Source organism: Juglans microcarpa x Juglans regia, chromosome 8S (assembly GCF_004785595.1).
Source record: "Juglans microcarpa x Juglans regia isolate MS1-56 chromosome 8S, Jm3101_v1.0, whole genome shotgun sequence".
Lineage (NCBI taxonomy): Eukaryota > Viridiplantae > Streptophyta > Magnoliopsida > Fagales > Juglandaceae > Juglans > Juglans microcarpa x Juglans regia.
In genome coordinates, this window is record NC_054609.1 from 8,844,006 (window position 1) to 8,865,416 (window position 21,411).

Here is a 21,411-nt window from a genome sequence, read left to right on the forward strand (position 1 = left end):
GAAAAGAAAGAATAAGTGTTACAGACTCGAACTATCCCTTTGGTTAAAGTGCTCTGGAAGAATGATGCTACTAATGAAGCTTTTTGGGAGTTGCAGGAAGGAATGTGAGATAAGTACCCACGACTTTTCGATGGGAGTTTTGAAAATTTATAACAAATTCCGAGGACAGCATTTTTGTAAGGGGGCACGATGTGAGACCCAACCCGCTGCCAGGCCCAGGCCCATGGAAAACGCTTCTAGATTTCACGTCGCTCGGGTTCACGCCATATTTCCTCTTTCATGCATGTCCATCCCTTCCTCGTCATTAGGTTTTATCTGCTTTCCACTTATAGCTTATATATATATGTTAAGCTCTTCTCAACCCTAGACTATGTGTCACTCGTTCTCCTCTTCATAGAAGGCTAAACCGACATCCACTCAACACTGTGAACCTCTGTCCGGACCTCACCACTGTGCCCAGCCACACGGAGTTGCCACGCAATGCCCTATAGCCTCTATTGCAAGCCCCGAAATACCTTGTTTTCGTTGTCTAAAACATAGCAACGTCCAAACCGCTGCAATCACCCTCCACCCAGAGCTCCACTGCGCTGTGCCCCCACAGAAACTGCTAGCGAGGACTTCCCATCACCCCAATCTGCCACACGCCGCCTCAGTACCCCAGAAAGCACACGCCACCTCCAAATCATTTTTTTTCTCCCTCTCAGTCTCTCCCTCATTCTCTCACCGTGCGTCCCTTTCTCACTCTCGCCGCCAAGCATAGGTAGCCCCACCGCCATTAGGGGTGTTCATCCGGGTTTCGTCTCGGGAACCCTGGTATACCCGGACCGGAACCCGGGTTTCAAACACGGACCAACCCAGACCCAGGTGGATCCGGATTTTTGAAACCCTAAAATCCGGATTCTGGGTTGTACCCAATTTTTTTTTTTTTTTTTTAACAAAAACCTATATCATTTAGTTTCTTTCAAGATGCATTTTTTTTTATTATTCTAAGAGCCTATATTCTATTGTAAATTCTTCAAGAAAAAATGTTCATATTCTTTTATATATAAAACTTATTACCTTTATAACTAAATGCATCTAAAAAAGAATAATGCAATCACTAAATATTTCATTATTTGGTATTTCTTCATTACATTACAAAACACAAATTACAATATATAAAATTACATTTCATAAGTGGATTACATAGAGCCACCAATACATAATATGTCTGCTTCATGCAATCAATGCATTCCTCCCCAATTGAGTTTAGTTTCTGATGAATTTTTTGTCTTAGAATAGCCATTGTTGGTCCAAGCATATCAGCAAGATGTATTCAACAGAAAGGTGAAACTGCAACTCTATGGCATTAGTTGAATCTGGGACTACATGACCATTCCTTTATTAAAAAAATAATTAAAACATCTACCCAAAGGAACCGGAAGTGGAAACCAACCACAGGTAAATAATTAAAACAGGCTTAAAGAGACCAGAGAAAGAGGGAGACAGAGACCTGCAACATTTTGCCGACATTGCTAGCACAAAAAACCTTGTGAACAATGGCAAACTTGTGAGGGTCATCAGAAGGGACAATGCGGACTCCATTTGTGTCTTACACTTGTATAGTTATGTCTGTCCGTTACACAACAAACATCATACTTGGTAACCAGAAAATATGTCCATTACACAACAAATGGACATAATGGTAAAATATCAAAAAAACTCATGTTTACACCGATGTTTAACAGCATATACTTTATACCTAAATTTAACAAAATAACATAAAAAAAAAAACCCCAGATCTATCAAAGATTCTTTCATTTAAACATTTTCATCAAAACAGACCCAAATCAATGAAGTAATAAAACGAGAAAATCCTAAAAAACCTGTTGCAGAGAAAGCAAGCCAAGACCAGTACTACTTTTTGCTCCGACGGTGAGTTTTTTTCCCCCTTTTCATTTTCTGTACCACACTCCATTATGTGTCGTTATTCATTTTCTACACAAATATTACAGAGAAATATTGCCTTGGTTCTTCGTTTTCTACACAAATGTTACCCAAATCACAGAGAACAAACCTTGGGGTCAAGAGGATGATGGCAAGTCGGTGACGACGACTAGGTCACGAGGATGACGGGGTTTCTTCAATCAATAGGTTTTCTTCAATCGACACTAAGAGAAGACCTTCGAGCCCTGAAAGAAACAAGAAGAAGAAGATGGAATCACCGAAAGAGACCTTCGATTCACTCTCTTCAATGAGTGACGGAGCTCTGCTGGGCAGAGATGCTACAGTTTTAGAGTGAGCGACGAGAGAGAGAGGGGGGATGGAGACGGATGTGAGATAGAAAGAGATGGATTGGAGTTTGGGAGAGATGAAGGTTGAAGCGGCTAGGGTTTTGTCTCTTCAAATTTATATAAACCCGGGGCGGTACCGGGTGTTTATTATGCAACCCGGGTTTCATACCCGGGTCCAAATCGAATGAAACCGGTTATTAGAATGCAGGTTTCGGCCCAGATCAAATCCGTGTCAAAAACCGTAAACAAAACCCGGTTACTCGAGTTCTAGACCAGGCCAGAAAAAAATTCGGCCTAGATGAATAGTCTTAGCAGCCGTACACCTCCATTGCACTCCAGTCGCACCATCGTAGCTCTTCCAGCCAGCCGGTCGCGCCTTGCCCCTCTACGTATACTCTCGGTTTGGTCGTAAGCTCTCACCGCTGCACTCCTTTCCTCTATTTTTTCTTCATGTTGTTGAGTTAAATAGTTGTATATATACATATATATATATGTTTATATATATAGGTAAGTCTGTAACCTAATAGAAATGAAATTATTACTATTACGCCTTTTGATCACGTTTTCAAGTGATGGAAAAATTTAAAAAGCCATTGCATAGTCGGTCTAACAAATAAATAAAATTACATTATTACCTAGGTGTTATAAGTTTCATTATTGTGTTTTAAACCTTTAATATGTATTTGTAAACTCTAACTATTCCATGTTTACTGAATTGATTTTGGTAAGCTAAACTTATTTTTAAGTAAAGCTTCTTTTAAAAGTAAGTGATAACATTGTAATTTTATCATGACCTAGTTTGTTAAATAGTCTTTATGTATAACTTAGAAAGAAGTTTTCGTATAATTATGTTGCGCTGTATTAAATCTAATAGTTTGATTTTTCAATAGTAAATAAGTTAGGGTATAATACTTTAGTCAGAGTTTTAGTTGAAATTTTGGGAGGTATTAACATTTTAGGATTTCGTGAATTTAGGTTTCTGAGGAATTTAAAGTAAGTTATTTTAGCATCTTCGGCTTAAATAATAGAATATGTGTTCGATTGGAAATTTAAAACAGAAAAATTTCGTGATTGTGTTATAAGTGAAAATTAATATTATTTCGGCATTTTTGAGAAAATTTTCGAAAGGCTACGAAGTCCAGGTAAGTGGAGTTCCTAAGCTAGATTTGTATAAAAAGAAATTAACTGAGGTTGGTTTGTAAATATGTGCATTTTGTTTTAAAAAGAAAAGGTGAAATACAACCTCAGTATATGTTTTGCATTCACTCATGAGATATGTACGAAAGATAAAAGAAATGTTTTTGACATAAATAGTGTAAACATGAGCAATATTTGACATGTTTTTGAAATATGCAAAAGAGCGAATATGATATCTATGAATTTATCTACATGTGATATGAAAATGATTTGGATTTATTTTTTATCAAATGAAATTCATATGAATATGTTCAGCACGTGGTTTGATATGATATGGATATGAAAAAAAAACTTTGGCATACTTATATGTTTCGATTCTGATTCTGGATATGGTTCTGATATGATGATACTGGTTCATGTGATATGGTTGGTACCAATATGATATGATATGATATAAGTGCACCCATTTTGGAAACAAAATGGTCTATCATGTGTTCTTTCCTGTGTGCACACTCGGGGCTCCGATATTGAAAAGGAAAAAGTTTTACAATATGATATTCCCTGATTTGGCCACTGGGGATAGTACAACCCTACCATGGGGGTTAAACATGGTATATGATATGTTATAATAAAATGAAGACGTGCAGTTATGTTACGCCAAAGCGATTTTGAATATGAAAGTGGTATTTGAATATGAAAATGGTATTTGAATATGAAAATAGTATTTGAATATGAAAATGGTTTATGAATATGAAAATATTGAAAAGTCACTCAGAATTTCTTTCTGATTATACGTTTTGAGATGTGTATGTTTTGCTCCTGCGTACTAAATTTTCTAAAAAGGGCTCATGTTTACATAATGGTATATGTTCTCTGCTTACTGAATTATGGATAACTCACCCCTTATCTTCATTATTTTTCAGATGACATTGATTACCCAACTAGGAGTCAGGATTAGAAATTGGAGTTTGGCCAGATATGGATAGAAGGTCAAGTACCTAAGAGTACCAGTGTTAGTAGAAGGATTTAACTTGAGTATTTGAAGTACTTTGTGATGTTTGGACCTATTGAGATCTAAATATGTATCGTTCTATTTTGTTGAGATTATTGGAAAACTGTGGACCCTTCCTTGGGTTTATGTTATTTTGAAATGATGACTTAAGGAGTTTGCTTTATGGTTATTTGGAAAATATGAGATTGTGTACTATTTATGATATTTTTAGAGTTTTTTATGCTTGGAGAGACAGGCTTGAGAGTGACAGGTAGTAACCCTCCGACCCTTACGAGTATGGGGTGTTACAAACGAACCAGTCTAGAGGTAGGAGTCCGAACTTCAAGCTGGAAGAAGTCCCTAGAAGACGAGAGGGGGACGGGAGGCGAATAAGCCGCATAGTGAAGGATGGGCCGCTTAGAGAAATTAGCACTATCACAGGAGGGTATGCTGAAGGTGGAGCCACATCGTCGGCCCAAAGGACACGCTCCCGGAAAGCGCATTACGGAAGTGTTCAGTGCAAAAAGGGATGTAAGCAGACTGCAACGACGTGTTGGAGGCGTTGCAATAACCTTTGACCAAAGAGATGAAGAAGACATCCTCCACCCGCATGATGATGCATTGGTGGTAACGATGCAAGTGGTGAACTTCAGGACCCAGAGGATCCTGATCGATAATGGCAGTTCAGCTGATATCCTATTTTGGGACACTTTTATCAAAATGGGCATTAACCCAGATCGGCTACACCCGGCGCCAATGCCCCATGAGGACTTCACTGGGGACGTCGTTCATCCAGTGAGGGTCATTACTCTCTCAATCTTGGCAGGAAGGGCGCCCAGAACCGCAACCACTATGAGCGATTTCTTGGTTGTCAAGGCCCCATCTTCATACAATGTCATACTAGGACGCCTCACCCTAAACAGCTTGAAGGCAATGACGTCTACCTTTCACCTTAAAGTGAAGTTTCCCACCAACTCGGGAGTCGGCGAAATCCATGACAAACAGGTCTTGCCACAAGAATGCTATGACAAGGAAATGAGACATGAGGCAAGAGTCGTGGCGGCCACTGAAGTACCAGAAGAAAGCTCGAGCCCGGATCAACCCCAGTCTTGACCGAATGGGACGAGGAAGTCCGTGATGAACGGGCCCTCCAATAGGCTGTGCCCAACGAACCCCTGGAACTCATGATAGTGGACTAGCAGGAGCCCAAAAGGCAAGTCCGGATCGGCACTACGCTGGACCCAGATATGAGAGCAGCGTTGATATCTCTCCTTATCGAACATCGAGATGTGTTCACCTAAAGCCAAGAAGACATGCCCGGGATTGACAACTCCATTATTAAGCACCGGCTTTGCGTCGACCCAATGGCACAGAAAGTCAAGCAGAAAAGACGCAGCTTCAACGCTGAAAAGTACGGGGTGATAGCCGAAGAAGTGGATCAACTCCTTGTTACGGGGTTCATCCAAGAAGTCCAATACCAAGAATGGCTCTCAAATGTAGTTTTGGTGAAAAAGCCTAGTGGCAAGTGGCGAATGTGTGTAGACTTCACCGACCTGAACAAGGCATGTCCAAAAGATAGCTTCCCTCTACCTTGCATCGACCTGATAGTGGATTCAACAGCGGGACATTCCCTCCTCAGGTTTATGGACAGTTATTCTAGGTACAACCAGATAAGGATGAATCTAGACGACGAAAAAAAACGGCGTTAATTACCGATCGAGGGCTCTACTGCTACAAAGCAATTCCTTTCGGACTAAAAAATACGAGGGCCACCTACCAATGGTTGGTCAACCAAATGTTTAAACAGTAGATTGGCCGCAACATGGAAGTGTACGTGGAAGACCTGTTAGTAAAGAGCAAAGAAACCCAAAAGCATTTAGCAAACCTACGAGAAGCGTTCTCCATCCTCCGAGAGCACCGAATGAAGCTTAACCCAATGAAATGTGCGTTCGGGGTGGAGACAGGTAAATTTTGGGATACATGGTCTTGGAGAGAGGGATCAAAGTGAATCCTGAAAAGATAGAAGCAGTAATGACAATGCCTTCCCCACGTAGTGTCCATGAGATCCAGAAACTAGCCAGGAGGGTGGCAGCCCTAAACCGGTTCATCACCTAATCCACCAACCGATGCATACCTTTCTTCAAGGTCCTGAGAAAGGCACAAAGCTGGGATGAGGCATGTGAGAAGGCCTTCACCGATCTAAAGTCGTACCTTAGCCACCCCCCGCTGCTGAGCTAGACAAGACCAGGAGAGACCTTGACAATGTACTTGGCATTGTCCCCACACGCAGTGGCGCTGGTTCGTGAAACGGGAGAAGGACAGTGTCTCGTGTATTATATGAGCCGAGCCTTCCAGGGCGTAAAAGCAGGATACCCCCGAACGGAGATGCTGATATTCGCCCTTATTGTTGAGGCCTGGAGACGAAGGTCATACTTCCAAGCACACCCGATCAGAGTGCTTACTGACCACCCCTTCAAGCAAGTACTTCAAAAACCAAACACCTCGGGGCGGCTCGCCAAATGGGAAATCAAGCTCATCGAGTTCGACATGGAGTACCAGCCCAGAACCACGACTAAAGGATAAGTATTGGAGGATTTTGTCACCGAATTCACCAACTTCCTAAAAGAGGTGTCAGTCACACCCCAAGGAAAACCTTGGCATGTCTACTTTGATGGCTCGTTCTGCCGGGCTGGCAAGGGATCAGGGGTGCATGACTATGCAATCAGGATGGCCTTCAAAGTAACGAATAATGAGGCCGAATATGAGGCGCTGCTGACAGGGATGACGATCGCGCAATTACTTGGAGCAGAGGAGATAGAAGTAAGAGCAGATTCTCAGGTCGTGGTCAGCTAGGTTCTAGGAAAGTTTGCTACAAAGGCGGGAAAGGTTGAAAAAATACCTCCAATTGGTCTGCAACGAGCGGGATCGTTTTTGCTACTTTAACCTACAGTAGGTTCCGAGGACGGATAATCAGAAGACAGACCGTCTGGCTAGGGCCACGTCTGGGCAGGAGGAACTTCAACTTCTAGAACACACCATGACTAGGACGGTCAAAGCCCCTTCCATATGAAAGGAAGTATCTATTACGACCCCAGCCCCCCGCCCCTCAAATGGGCAACGGACATCCAGAGGTTCCTGTAGGATGGGCAACTGCCCAGCAACTCAAAGGAAGTGCGAAAGGTCAAGAACAGGGCGACCCAATTCACACTACTTGAAGGGGAACTGTACAAAAGGGAATTCTCCAAGCCGTTCCTTAGATGTATCTCACCAGACGAAGCCTAGTATGTATTGGTCGAAATCCACGAAAGAATCTGTGGAAGCCATTCGGGAGGGAGGGTGTTAGCTGCAAGAGTAACCTGAGCCAGATAGAACTGGCGCCGTACCCTCAGAGATGCAGAGGAATTCGCCAGAAAATGTATAAAGTGTCAGGAACACGGACCTGTCCCCCATGGCCCGGCAGAGGAACTGACCTCAATTATGGCCTCGTGGCCTTTCACCCAATGGGGGCTGGACCTGATTGGCCCCTTTCCAGTTGCAAGAGGGGGTAGATTTGTCATGGTCACGGTTGACTGCTTCACCAAATGGGTATAGATGGAAGCGCTCGTAAGCATAACCTCCCGAACCATAATGAAGTTCCTATCGAAGTCGGTAGTCTGTCGATTTGGCATACTGCAGAGCTTTGTTTCAGACAACAGGAAACAGTTTGATTTTGAACACTACCGAGAATGGTGTACAAAACTTAGGATTAAGGTAAAGTACTCCTTGTCGGGCCACCCCAAGGCCAACGGGCAGGCCGAGGCAACCAACAAGACTCTCCTCTCCACCCTCAAGAAAATGATCGGGGCACACAAAGGAGCGTGGGCTGAAGAGCTCCCAAGTGTGTTATGGGTGTAATGAACTACCATTCGAACCCCCACCGGCGAAACACCCTTCGCTCTCACTTATGGGAGTGAAGTTGTAATTCCTGTGGAAGTCAGAATGCCCATCTTCCATATCCAACACTTTGACCGAGACACGAACAACAAGAGGCTAGCTGAGAACCTGGATGCCCTAGAAGAGAGAAGAGAGGAAGCAGTCATCTGAACGGTGAATAACAAGCAAAAGGCAGAGCAATATTTCAACAAACGAGTGAGGCCACGATCCTTTAGAGTGGACGACATGGTGTTACGAGAAGCGGGAGTAACCACCCCGGAAGAAGGAAAGTTGGGGGCACGATGGGAGGGGCCTTATGTGGTCACCGCAAGCAACAGACCTAGCTCCTACCGCCTCAAGGATAGCCAAGGGTGCAAACTACCTCACCCCTAGAACGTTGAACACTTAAAAAAGTTCTATGTATAGAGATGAATGGGAGAGACTTTACACGCTCCATGTATGGCAACAGAATGTATGAGCAATTATGAATGAATGAGAACGTCGGGACGTTTCTTTTACAGATCTCCTATTGTACAGACAAAACTAAGTCGATTCCCTTGACTCGCAAGGGGATGGGTCCCTTGACCCATTGCAGGGTTAGTTCCTAGTCCCAGGACTTGGAACTGACCCCTGACCCAACTAAGTCGAGTCCCTACACTCGCAAGAAGACAGGTCCCTTGACTCGATAAAACTCGAGTCCCTACACTCGCAAGAAGACGACCTAGTTTTGACCCCCTGCTCAAAAACTGCAAAGGTTGCCCTCAAGCCACAATACCCCGTGTGTGACAAGGAATTCCATAGTGGTCAAGTCAGGGTATTCCTCAGCTCGTGCCCCCAGTACCATGCGATAGACCACACAATACGAGATCAAAATCTGACAAGCATTGGGCGAGGTTGAGTATGGGTAAGCCGAAGGTAGTCCAGGACATTGCGAATGGGCCATAAGAAAGGAAACCACAACCTAATTGTGAACATCGACGGGTATAAGACAACCCTATTGGTGAAGCCTTTTGAGTCTACTGCCCCAGAATGGGCCCCAAGAACCTCTAGAACCACGGAATCAGGAATGTTGTAAGATCCCCTCACTGAACGGAGGTACGCAGAAAAGGTAGTCGAGGACCAATGGTACCCCTCAATGTACTGCAAACCCCCATGAACCTTGAGAAGAACAAAACCCTCAACCTCTCCAGAAGGTCCCTTAGAGCGGATAGAACGTGACCCCTATGTCTAGGACATGTAGCATTCTTAGAAGCCATCGACAAGTTGGAGGTGCGCGGAGGAAGGAACTAGAATAGTTGAGCGATGGAAGATGGAAATGGCAGAGTAACTAAAAGATTGACCAACAAGCAGAAGGGCTTGAGAAGGAAGCAGAAGAAATGGAGGGAAGAAGGGGGAATTGGGGCTTAAATAAGGAGGTCACGCCGGTTGGATTGCCCAAATCTTGGAAATGACAAGTACCCTAAGATCCTTGTTGCACGTAATGATGTCACACGAAATCCTAGACACAGGGAAGAGGAACCCACGCATGTGATAGACGCAGACCGATCCAAAACAAGCAATGAATCTGGTCGGTTACTTGGTACCCCACGTGCAGGAAGAGCAATCATCGCACGTGACAATGTAGCATCCATATCACACAGTTAGCATCCGTAAAGTATCATGAGAAATTCTTAATTCTCATTGCATGTGTGCAATGGGAATTTTCGGGATGCCTGAGGGGAATATTCCCCCTAGACCGGGCCGACGCGACTCCTCCAAAGCCCACTTAACCAATGGGTGGCCCGCCTATCTGTGCCAAGCAAAAAGAGACCCAAGTCCAGCCCGTGGGGTGTGCGTTATAAGGGAAAGGGGTTTGTCACATCATTGCCACAACCCAACCCACCCGGATGACAAAGGAGTGCACCTCCTTAAATGACCAGAGGTGGCAGCAAGCAACAAATCTCGGCAAGACACTCACCTTTTCCAGGGACTCAGGTAATGGGTATAGCTTCCCACTTGCCACGAGGACAAGACGCATAGGGGAGTGTACTGAATTTAATACAGCATCATGACATCCAAAGCAGCAAGTGGTCACCCAACTACAGGCCTAGCATCCAATATGACACGTGGACCTCCCATGGACAGAGTATGGGGCCACACCAACTAGGGTATAAAAGTCCACTCCCAGGTTAGAATTGAGAATCTTTTCTTCTTACTGGACAATTCCATTATCCTTTTGGGAGAAGTTGATTATGGAGAGGTTTCACACCACCCAAGCCTCCACCCTTACGTGTCTTGCAGGAACATTGGAGCAAGCCGAGAAAGTTTTACAAGAGTGAAACATGCCATTAACACCTCCTTTGATTATTATATAATGGTGATGGTTATAAGTGTAAAGGTTTGTTAAGATCTTGAGAAAAGATTGGAGAAGAACTCTCAACTTAAAGTGTCGAGAATGATTTTGCATTATTTTATAATAACAGGTTTTATGAAACAATATATTATAATATAAATTATAGATCCCTGTGATAATGCTAGACAATATACCATGTGGCTATATTGGGAAACATTGACTAAGTATTGCCAAATTTTTCTAGATCTAGTGTTGGTTGTATCTCCTTATAGCTTGAGGCCTTAGTTGCCTTAACAATAAGAAAAAGGAAGTGACTAGTATAAAGACATTGATTTGTCCAAACATTAAACCTCATTTGTTTCCAGACAATATCTTATCTCATTTCATCTCATCTAATCATTACAACTTTCCCAACTTCCAATATAAAATAAAATAAACAATTCAACTTTTTCAAATCTCAAAACAAAAATAATATTAAAAAATATACTTTAATAATATTTTATTCAACCTTTTAACTTTAATATCAACTCATCTCATCTCATTTGCGAAAACAAACAATCCAGGTTGGCCCTCCACAACTTGTGAGTGGTTTCCATATGTCGATCCTTCGCTCCCACCTATCTTACTGCTTTTCCTAAAACTCCAAATCAACATGCTCGTCTATCCAAGTCTGGAGACAGAGACTTTCTTCAACCACAACAATGGATGCAGAACTAGTGCAACTCCATCTATGGCAGCCTTTCACAGCTATAGTGGAAACCTTGGTAGATCTCTTTAAGTACTGCCAATAAAAACCACCTTTTTGGCTGATCTTCTTTTGGACCACATTGCAGTCTATTAGTCAAAACAATATGAGATCTGAATTTAAGAAATTAACTAAATATGCAGATGAATGCTTTGAATTTAAGAAATTAACTAAATATCTAAGTTTTTCCTCACATCAACCCAATTTAATTCTTCAATGTTTCAAAATAATATTCCATCTACCTCTAAACTTTTCCCCTTTTTTAGTTACTTTATTCTTCTTCTCTTTCTTTTTCCTACCATTTTTGCTCTTATTTGGCTTTTCTATTCTTCAACAAGATAAATATAAAATAATAATATAAAGAGTAAGGTTGCATTTGGATGTTGAACTGAGTTGAGTTGAGTTGAGTTGAGTTGAGATGAAAGTTAAAAATTGAATAAAATATTGTTAGAATATTATTTTTTAATATTATTATTATTTTGAGATTTGAAAAAGTTGAATTGTTTATTATATTTTGTGTTAGAATTTAAAAAAAATTGTAATGATTTGATAAGATGAGTTGAGTTAGATATAGGATCCAAACATACCCTAAAATTAAGTAGACAATAAATCAAAAGTAATAAGAAATATCAGTTAATTAAAATAGTCATTTCAGCGCTGTCAAAACTCCATTAATTAAAAACATAATGAATTATCCTAATAGCAATTTATCATTTTTTGTTGGATTATTATCACATTTATTTTTAGTAAAGATGAGGTCACATTACAAACACTCTAATGCCAAGAAAATTAGGGAATTGAACCAATAAATTAGTTGTATCCACTAATTGGATGCATCAATTAACTTCTAGTCATCCTGAGTTTTATTATTTTTAATCACACTGGTTGATCTTACCCATGTTATGTTGCTATCGATTCATTCAAGTTGTTGATATATGAAACTATTTAAAATATGTCACATAAGCTTGCATAAGGTTTGAAGTTAATAGAGTTTATGACGTGTCATTGCTCAAATATTTATATTTGTTAGTAATTAAATTTTTTTACTAGATCCGACCAATCAATCACCCTATGATCGAGGCATGATACGACAAAGGTGCACCATTGATATGTTTTCCCTTATTTTCATATTGATTGAAATTTGAGCAACCAACTTCACATGTTCTAGAAAGGGAGATGCAATGTAACATACTAGTTTTGGTTTTAAGGTACATCAGTAAATTTTCTAGAAATTTTTTATTTTATTGTAGTTTTATCAGAATTTATATTTACTTTATTTTTTATAATTAATTTTATGATTTTATTTAAAATTGCTAGAGTTTTGTTTTTAATAATGATTTTCTATATTGCATCAGATTTACGTTCACTAGGTTTGGTTTGAAATTTAAAGTTTATTTTTTCTATCTCCACCGAACCTTATCTCTTGTTTTTAGCCTCTTTGTTAAACACTTTAAATCTCAAACCCGTATGTTTCTCAGTGTCTGTTTCTAACGTTTTAGTGGAAAACAGACTCTGTTGATGAGTAACGATTTCCACTTCGCACGTCGCCACTCTCATTTCTCATGCACGTCTCTACTCCTGTAGGTTTTCCTCTTATTTCTCTATCTTCTACCAATATTAAATAGTGCTTACCTCATACGAGAGGAGTAACTCGTGAGCCACCCACTCCTTTTCGCAGCAACTCCACGCTGCTCAGAGGCGCCGAACTCCCTCTCCGGCGTCACAAAAGGTGCCGACCAGCCCAGCCCCAGCTCATCCACTCCTTTTCGATAAGCCGACCGCCGCCAACCTCATCTTTTTCCCTCTCTTTTGTTTCGGTCCTGCAGTTTCTCTCTCTAAACTCTCTCTCTCTGTCCCTCACTTCGTGCCGCACCACCATAGGAACTCCCAGTCGCATCGCCTGTCTCTCCCAGCCACCTGGAGTCGCCGTCGCACTTAGACCTCTCTCGGTGAGTCTTCCAATCGCAGAACTCCTCTCTCTCAAACTCTCTGCTTTCCTTTTGGTTTAGCCGTGTTCTTTGTTTCTAGAAGGAAACCGTGGGCTTTTGATGGTGTGGCGCCCCCAATCCCCCTTATATAAATACACAGGGATCGAGACGCCAGGATGGTGACAACACGGTCACACATCCCAACGAAGTGCCAGTGTGTGTGTACATGCAACAGTGTACAAATAAAATAATACAGCGGATAGTCAACTAAGTACCAGAATTTATTTACAATCAAACATCAATAAAAATTTAAATAGCATTTATACAGTCATCCATAAAATAATTTTACAATAGTTTTGAAATAAACAAACGAGTGATCCCAGATCACTCCTCAGGCGGAGCCGTCTCCTCAGGCTCGCCCTCCTCCTCCTCATCTGCATCAAAATCTGCGTTACCACAAAATGGTATCGCAGGTAAGTATGACCTCAAATAACAACGTAATATAAAATGTATTAAATGCAACTAACATGCATGCACATGATGAAATATGCATTTTTCCACAAAACATCATTTTCCCCGAAAATGATAATTTTCCAACACACGCCAAAATCTCATTTTGGCCCAAAATATCCGTAAAACATTTTCCCAGAAAATGATTTACCCAAAAACCAACTCGCACTATTTTCCCAGAAAATAGTGCATTAATTCCAAATGCACCATGCATTATTTCCATATGCACCATGGCCTCCCCTATGGACCATCCGCACGTCCTGGCTTCGTAGCGGTGCTCAGTTCTGCGCCCAGCGCGTACATGGCCAAGCACCCACACTACGCAACGAGCGATGCCCAGTTCCGCGCCCAGCGCATACGTGGCCAGACATCCTCTAGTCCCCGCCAGCAGAAGGACCACGGAGTCGGCACGAGACCATCTCGTCCGATCCCATTGTCGCCCGGCGACAATCCAGGGGACGTTACTCAGTATATTCCGCTCCCGAGTAACCAGAGGAGCTCTACCAAGTTAATGCCCCATCTCGGCTTGGGGTCGTGATACACACGCACCAAAAATATTATCACATAAAATCATAGCCTTTCAAATCACATGAACATGAATGCAATACACGAAAACCCAGTTTTCTTTTACAAACATGATCATGCATGAAATAATGAAATGCACATGTACCAACACAATATCCAAACCAACAATTACCAATCCAATCAAATCCAACCAAACAACTCCAATCACAAATCCATCCGACCTCCGAACTCCTCGGACTCAGTCCGGCATGCCAAAAATACAGTGAAATGGGTTAGTGCAAAAATACATTTAAATTACGAAAGTTCTTTGGAGAAATACTTACAGTGTAATATAACAATTTTCGAAGGATCACGAAGTTGAAAAATGCGACGTTTGAGCAACACCACAGTGTAAAATACACTGTGGCCGTGGGTCACAATACCAACTTTCAAACGGAGGCAAACGAAGACCCAAGATTGATAGGGTAGGGCCTAGGGAGGTCGGTGAAGCTAGTGGTGGTGAAGGTTGGCCGTGGGTGGCGGCATGGGCGGCGGTAGAAGACCAAAAAGCCCAAAACGGAAATGGAGTTAGATGTGCTTCACCGGTGACAGATCGGAGGTGGGGTTGGGTCCAATGGGTTGCTAAGAGGTCGAGGATGATGTGGTAGGAAGATGGTGGCCAATGGTGGCGCGACGGCGGCGCAGCGGCGGAAAGAGTGCCGCGGCTTCCAGCCGTGCGTAGAGGCTCACGGCAGCTCGAGGGAAGCTGGAATTGATGGGGGTTGGTCGCCAGCGGCAGGGGGAGCGAAGGAGCCGGGCGATGTCGACTACCGCCGGCGCACGGCAGCGGGCTGGGGAAGAGACCAACGCACGGCGAGAGAGAGAGAGAGAGAAGAACTCGCGCGCGAGAGAAGGAAAACTTGGAGGAAAAAAAAGAAAAGAAGAAAAGAAAAAGAAAAGGAAAAGAAAAATAGAGGGAAAAGAAATGAGGTCCAATCCTCATAACTTGGGTCACGAAAATGATCCAACGGAAACGATTTTAAAACCACAAGTTAAATAAAATAATTTAAACGTAGTGGTAAATTCAAATTGAAATAATTAAATCCCACAGTAATTAATTAAATATGAAAAACAATTTAAATGCACAACAATAAATAAATATTAAGAAAGCAAATAAAAATTAATTTTCACCAATTAAAATCATAGAAATAAACTCATTAAAAATTCAACCAATTTTAAAATACGAGAATAAAATTTTAAATAAATAAAAATAATCCTTTAGTAAAAATACACTAAAATGCGGGGTGTTACAGATGGGCCTTGGGCCCTTGGCCTTGCGCGGGTGTTTGAGCTCATTTTCGTTTGGCTCATTTAGTTCAGTATTATATGTTATTGGGCCAGGTTATATGCTTTTACATAAACTATTTTAGTTATGTTTAAATGAGCTTGTATTTTAAATTGGGCTTGATATTATTTTATTTCAACAACAGTTTTAATAAATTATATTGGGCTTAATATCTTAAAAGTCAGTTTTCTTAAATAAATATATTAATCAAATACTATTTTTATAAGGATGTTTTGTAAATATTTTGTTAATATTCCTTTGTCTATTTAGTAGAATTTAATAAAATTATTATGTTAAGAATTTAATAAAATTATGATGTTAAGAATATTTAATAGAATTTATCAGGTTTCTTATAAGATTTAATAATTTTGTTAAGAAATAAAACTTAGTTTAAGAATTTAAGTTTATGAATTATTTTAAAATAGTTTGAGTATTCATCTAAATTATGAATAAGTATTTTAAGTAATTTAGATACTAGGATTTATTGATATGTTTAACACTATCTTTTAGATTGTGGATTTAATTAAGTAAGATATTAGTATTTATGTGTTTCCAAACCAATTTAGTGATAGTTATTATTTCATATAGGTCTCAAGTTACGAAGTGTTATTCAAGAAGACACGCAGCTAGGTAAATAATTTGATCACAAGTTTAGGATCATCACAGTTCAGTTTATAGATAATTAGTATTCAAGCCAGTTCATTTCCAGCCAATTATTTATGCACCATTCATGTCATATGCAAACATGTCATCCAGCATAACATACTATTTTGTCATTCCGCATCATCTGTAAACTCAGAAATTATGATTATGTATGTAATATGTCATGCATCTCATGTGTATAAGACACGTAAGCCATCTTAATATCAAGTGAAAGATAAGATAAGATCAATTAATAAGATGGTCATTTAGATGCATGGTACCAATGCAGTTCAGTTTCAGGGTGGATGTGTAAGCCACGAACTCAGTCGTGGTCCACCATAGTATGCCAGAATACTATCAGCGGCTCCCCTTGCGGCAGCGGAATGTGGGGCAGGTGCACAACCTCGCACAAAAGGTTAAGTGTGTTGGCCAGTCAGATAAATCAGATCAGTCAGTTAATTCAGTTAAACAGTCATGCATAGCACAAGCATCAGTATGAATAGTCATGAATTTTAAACTCTCAGCATAAAAGTTTTATGAAAACCTTATGTTTAGTATATTTACGTTGTGATGGATTCCTTGCTGAATCTTCGACTCATTTTTGTTTATTTTCATGTTTTAAACCACCCAGGTGATGATGATGATTACGAGCAGGCAGGCCAGGAGTAAAAGGAGCATTAAATTTTTGTTCAGACTTTCTAAAATAAAACATGTTTTTATGACATGAGTTTTGTTCAGTTTATTTCATTTAATGTTTTTGGAAGACTTTTTATTAGACCTTTTCTACAAAATAAATTACTGATTTTATTTATGAAATTTGAGATTTCTTGCCGGATTTTATTTTTATGAAAAGTACGTGACACTCCTAGCCTACGGGAAGGGGGTGTTACATGCAAGTTGAAGCCAATAAAAGAAAGTGGCATGGTGCATGGGTGCCTAAACAACTGTTATACATGCTTTAGTGCAACTAACTTAAAGGGACATTTGGATAACGAGTCCTATCCATATATATAAAAGGGACATTTGATCAGTTGCTCAAGATTTTGTTGCATTCTAATTTTACAACCATGGATTATTCTCCAACTTAAACATCAAAACCATCCCCGTCAAACACCTTCGACACGCTCTTTCTTAGTTATAGTTTTATCTCTCTTGTAGAAATTATTATGATCGATAGTTAGATTTCATTGAAAAATTGTTTCAACAAAGTACTTCAACCATCAAATTGTGCTTCATTATAGTACTTCACCTACAACATCCATCACTTATTTGAATGCCAACCATCAAATTGTGCTTCATGTTTAAATCTTTCTATGTCATGTGAAAATAATATTATTTTTTAAGAGGGATTTTCATTTTTCACTCCTCAACTGCTATAATTCTCAAATTGCACTCCAAACTATTAAAACTAACAATAAACACTCTACACTACCCCCATTTCTTTCAACTTGCAATGTCCTTCGTCTACTTGATCTCCTAAACATGTCGAAATTGATCTTGGCTTACTCACTGCAAGTCATTTATACGAAATAGTGTGGAGAATTTGAATGGAAACTCAGACACTGTTTTTTTTTATTGTTTCGCCTTTCCAACTTAGATGGATGTTGGCAAGGTAGTATCTCTTCAAACTAAACATCATCCTCTTACCAAAATCAGTAAGTTGTTGCTAATTTAATACTCATCCACTTAGTTTTTCATTCCTTATACTTTGAGCAACAATTTTTTCCTCAATTTACACACAAAATGCTAGTATCTTAATCTATCAATTTGGAGATTATATTGTGGATGACATGGATGGCTAGATGTCCTAGACGAGCATGCCACTGTGTAATGGAGGCTCTTTGACCCAAGTAGGAAGTAGGATTTAAAGACATAGATGACAGGTTATGCAGAGACATAGAGGCCATTTTTACTCTTGGTGCTGATGCGGATCATTAACACAAAAAAAAAAAAAAAGGACATGTGAAACACAAACTACACATTATTGTCTTAGGCAAATTTATAGACTGATAAAAGGTTCTTTTTCATTACAAGTGCATGAAGGTTATTATTAAGGAAGAGGGGTTCGGAGGAAGAGTATAAAATAGAGGAACCAGTGTGAAGAATTCAAACCTAGCCCATTACCTACTCGAACCTAATCAGGACCTGTATATTCCTCTATATGCATATTCAGATTCCCAAGTTCGGAGATGATGTGGTTTGTAGCAGCAGTATTTTAACTTAATTGACATTGGGGATAGGGAGTAGAACTAGTAAAGGAGGGTTGAGATTTTGAGTGCTGAGGTTTGCCACAACACCTACCTTTGAGTCAATCAGAATTGGTAGTTCCTCAACCTATACTAAAGTTTTGGCGATTGTTGTTATTGGTGCTATGGTTGGGAAATAAAGAATGCATAATAAGGTTCGTAGATGGTGGGTCACTTTGTTGTTCAATTCGAAATTCATATGTAAAGAGAGGACCAAATAGATCTTCTAGGGACATGGGGTCAACCCTAGTGGTGACAAAAGTGACAAGGAAATCATGGGTTGAGGGTTGGCCAGCTAGAAGGTAGGAGATGGGATCCTCTACATGGGCATTGTATTGATTTAAATAATAATATACAAAGGTCAACAACTGCCATTTGGAGCTAACCTATAGCTATGCATTTGCTATACATAGGATCCTAATATGCTAAAACGGGAACGTAATAGATACGCAATATGGAGATAATATGTAGGGAAAAAGTCACGACAGTAATGTTGGCATGCATATTTTATCATTCTCCCTCAAGTTCAAGGAAGTGTTGGATTGACGAAGAACTTGCTACAGTTGGGAATAAACTTAGGAGCGCACAATGATTTGGTAAAAATGTCAACCACTTGATCGAAACTCGAGATATGTTCCAAGGAGATAATGCCATGGGCAACTTGCTCCTGAACAAACTGGACATCAATCTCCATATGTTTGGTGCGGTGATGAAACATTGAACTTTTAGCCCTGTTGATAGCAGTGAGGTTGTTACAGTACAACGTGGGTGAAGAAAGAGGATAGCCAATGCTTTTGAGAATATAAATAAACCACATGAGTTCAAGAGTGGTGGCAGCTAAGGCGCAATATTCCGCCTCAGTCGTGGAACGAGAAATGGTGGCTAGTTTCTTAGCTTCCCTTGATAACAAATTATCACTCATGTAAATAGCAAAACATGTGGTTCAGCGTTGATCATCCTGAGAACCCACCCAGTCAGGCATCACAGTAGCCACCAAGATCTGTGAGAGGGATTTCAAGAAAATGTAGCTTGAGATGGCAAAATATCTGCTTGGTAGCAATCAAGTGTTAGCCTTGGGGACTTTGCAAGAATTGACAAACAAATTTTACGGCATAGGCTTTATCATGACAAGTCAACGTTAAGTATTAAAGAGAACCAACCAGTTGCCAAGAAAGGTTGGGTCAAATAAGATAGTCGTACCATCATCAGATGTAGACAATTGAACACCTAAGCCAGGTGGTGGAGACAGTAGCACCATCCAATCCAAGTTTTTGTAGTTGAGAGAGCAAGTAACATGTTTGAGTAATGGAAGACTCATCACAAGTAACCTGAATACCCAAGGAGTAGTGCACGTCACCGAGGTCCTTCAAATGGAAAGCAAAGGACAAATGTAAAATAAACTTTGGTAATGTGTGAAGAAGAGCTCCCGATATTAATGATGTCATTGACATAAATAAGTAGCTCAAGAATGCCAGGCCCATTGTGCCAATAAAAAAAAAGGCCCATCATAAGGACACTATTGAAATCTATTAGTTGGTGTCGAGAGCAGTGACGAAGTTTGCTTTCTGTGCAGCAAGAAATCCCATTTTAAAGTCAAAAATTTTGTTAATAACACCTTCAAGCAAAGGAAAAGTGCCACGAGCATTAAGTGCAGCCAAAATGGCTAGTTGAAGTTTAGAGCCCATGCCTCAAAGAATACATGTTTGCCAAGGATTTGGCTTTGTCCAAATAAGCGTCTAGTGAGGATGCACCCTTTGTGAGTGACTGAAGCTCACCCTTCATCTATTCGATACAATATTCTCTATAATTCTAAACGGTGTGATCATCAAATGGTGTACCCATTGAAATGACAACCTCTTCATGGTTATGGTTCCCATAGGAGGAAATGATTAAGGGCCAAAAGACGCAACCTTTTGATTTATTCAAAAGGTTGCGTCACTTCTTACCAATGGTTGTGTCATTTAACAATTGGTGCATGATGGCCTATAAATACGGGTCATTGGTATACAATTGCACTCATTCAGTTCTCTTTGTCCATCACCAACTTTTGGGACAAATACTCTCACGGGAGTGTCATCATATTGCTAAATTTCATTTCTCTTTGTTCTTCATAATACTACGATCTCATATATGGCTACCATACAAACTTCCCAATACAGTCCAAGCATCATGAGAAGTTTTGATATTGATGAGCAGAGATAGAGGGGCATCAGAAAATGAGTTATTAAGCCAATTGAGATCAACTAATCAATGTGCAACCTAAAAGCCATCATTGGGTTGGAATGCAATGCACCATCCTCGCTGATGATCATTGCTGATGGATATAGGACTTCATTCTTCACATAGCGAATAAGGTCATGACCACGCAAAACATGGACCAGTACTTGTACTTCCACAACAAGTAATTACTGGAGACTAGTTTAATGGAGATATTAGGCATGTGGGTGGTGGTAGTAGAGAAATCAAGAGATGCAAACACAACTACAAGAGGGACTGAAAATGTAGACAAAAAATCCATTGTTGATACCTTAGGGGCGTCTAATACCACGTAACGAAACTAGTCTACCCTTTACGTGGCATTGTATTTATTTAAATAAATTATACAAAGGTCAAAAACTACCATTCACAGCCAACCTACAACTATGCATTTGCTATACATAGGATTCCTAATATGCTATACAGAGAAGGTATAGATACCCAATACGCAGAGATTACCTAGGAGAAAAATCCATTGAGGTAACCAAAAATGTTTTTTCCCCATAGAGAAGGAACAAGTTGCGCTTACATAAGGAGATAGTTATATCGTGTTAATTTAAGAGTGATGAGATGAGGGAAAGGAGTTGTGG

The 21,411-nt window shown here is 40.3% G+C and overlaps 1 protein-coding gene across 1 annotated transcript; it reads left to right on the forward strand.

The window, feature by feature from the left end:
• The first annotated feature begins 4,809 nt into the window (after positions 1-4,809).
• Positions 4,810-5,514, forward strand: LOC121244202. Its single transcript, XM_041142225.1, has one exon. It carries the CDS (start codon positions 4,810-4,812, stop codon positions 5,512-5,514), a length of 705 nt encoding a protein of 234 aa, XP_040998159.1.
• Positions 5,515-21,411: the final 15,897 nt, after the last annotated feature.

What these genes read in the sequence shown, in the direction of transcription:
- LOC121244202 (XM_041142225.1), top strand. Translation starts at nt 4,810, where the DNA reads ATGGGCCGCTTAGAGAAATTAGCACTATCACAGGAGGGTATGCTGAAG.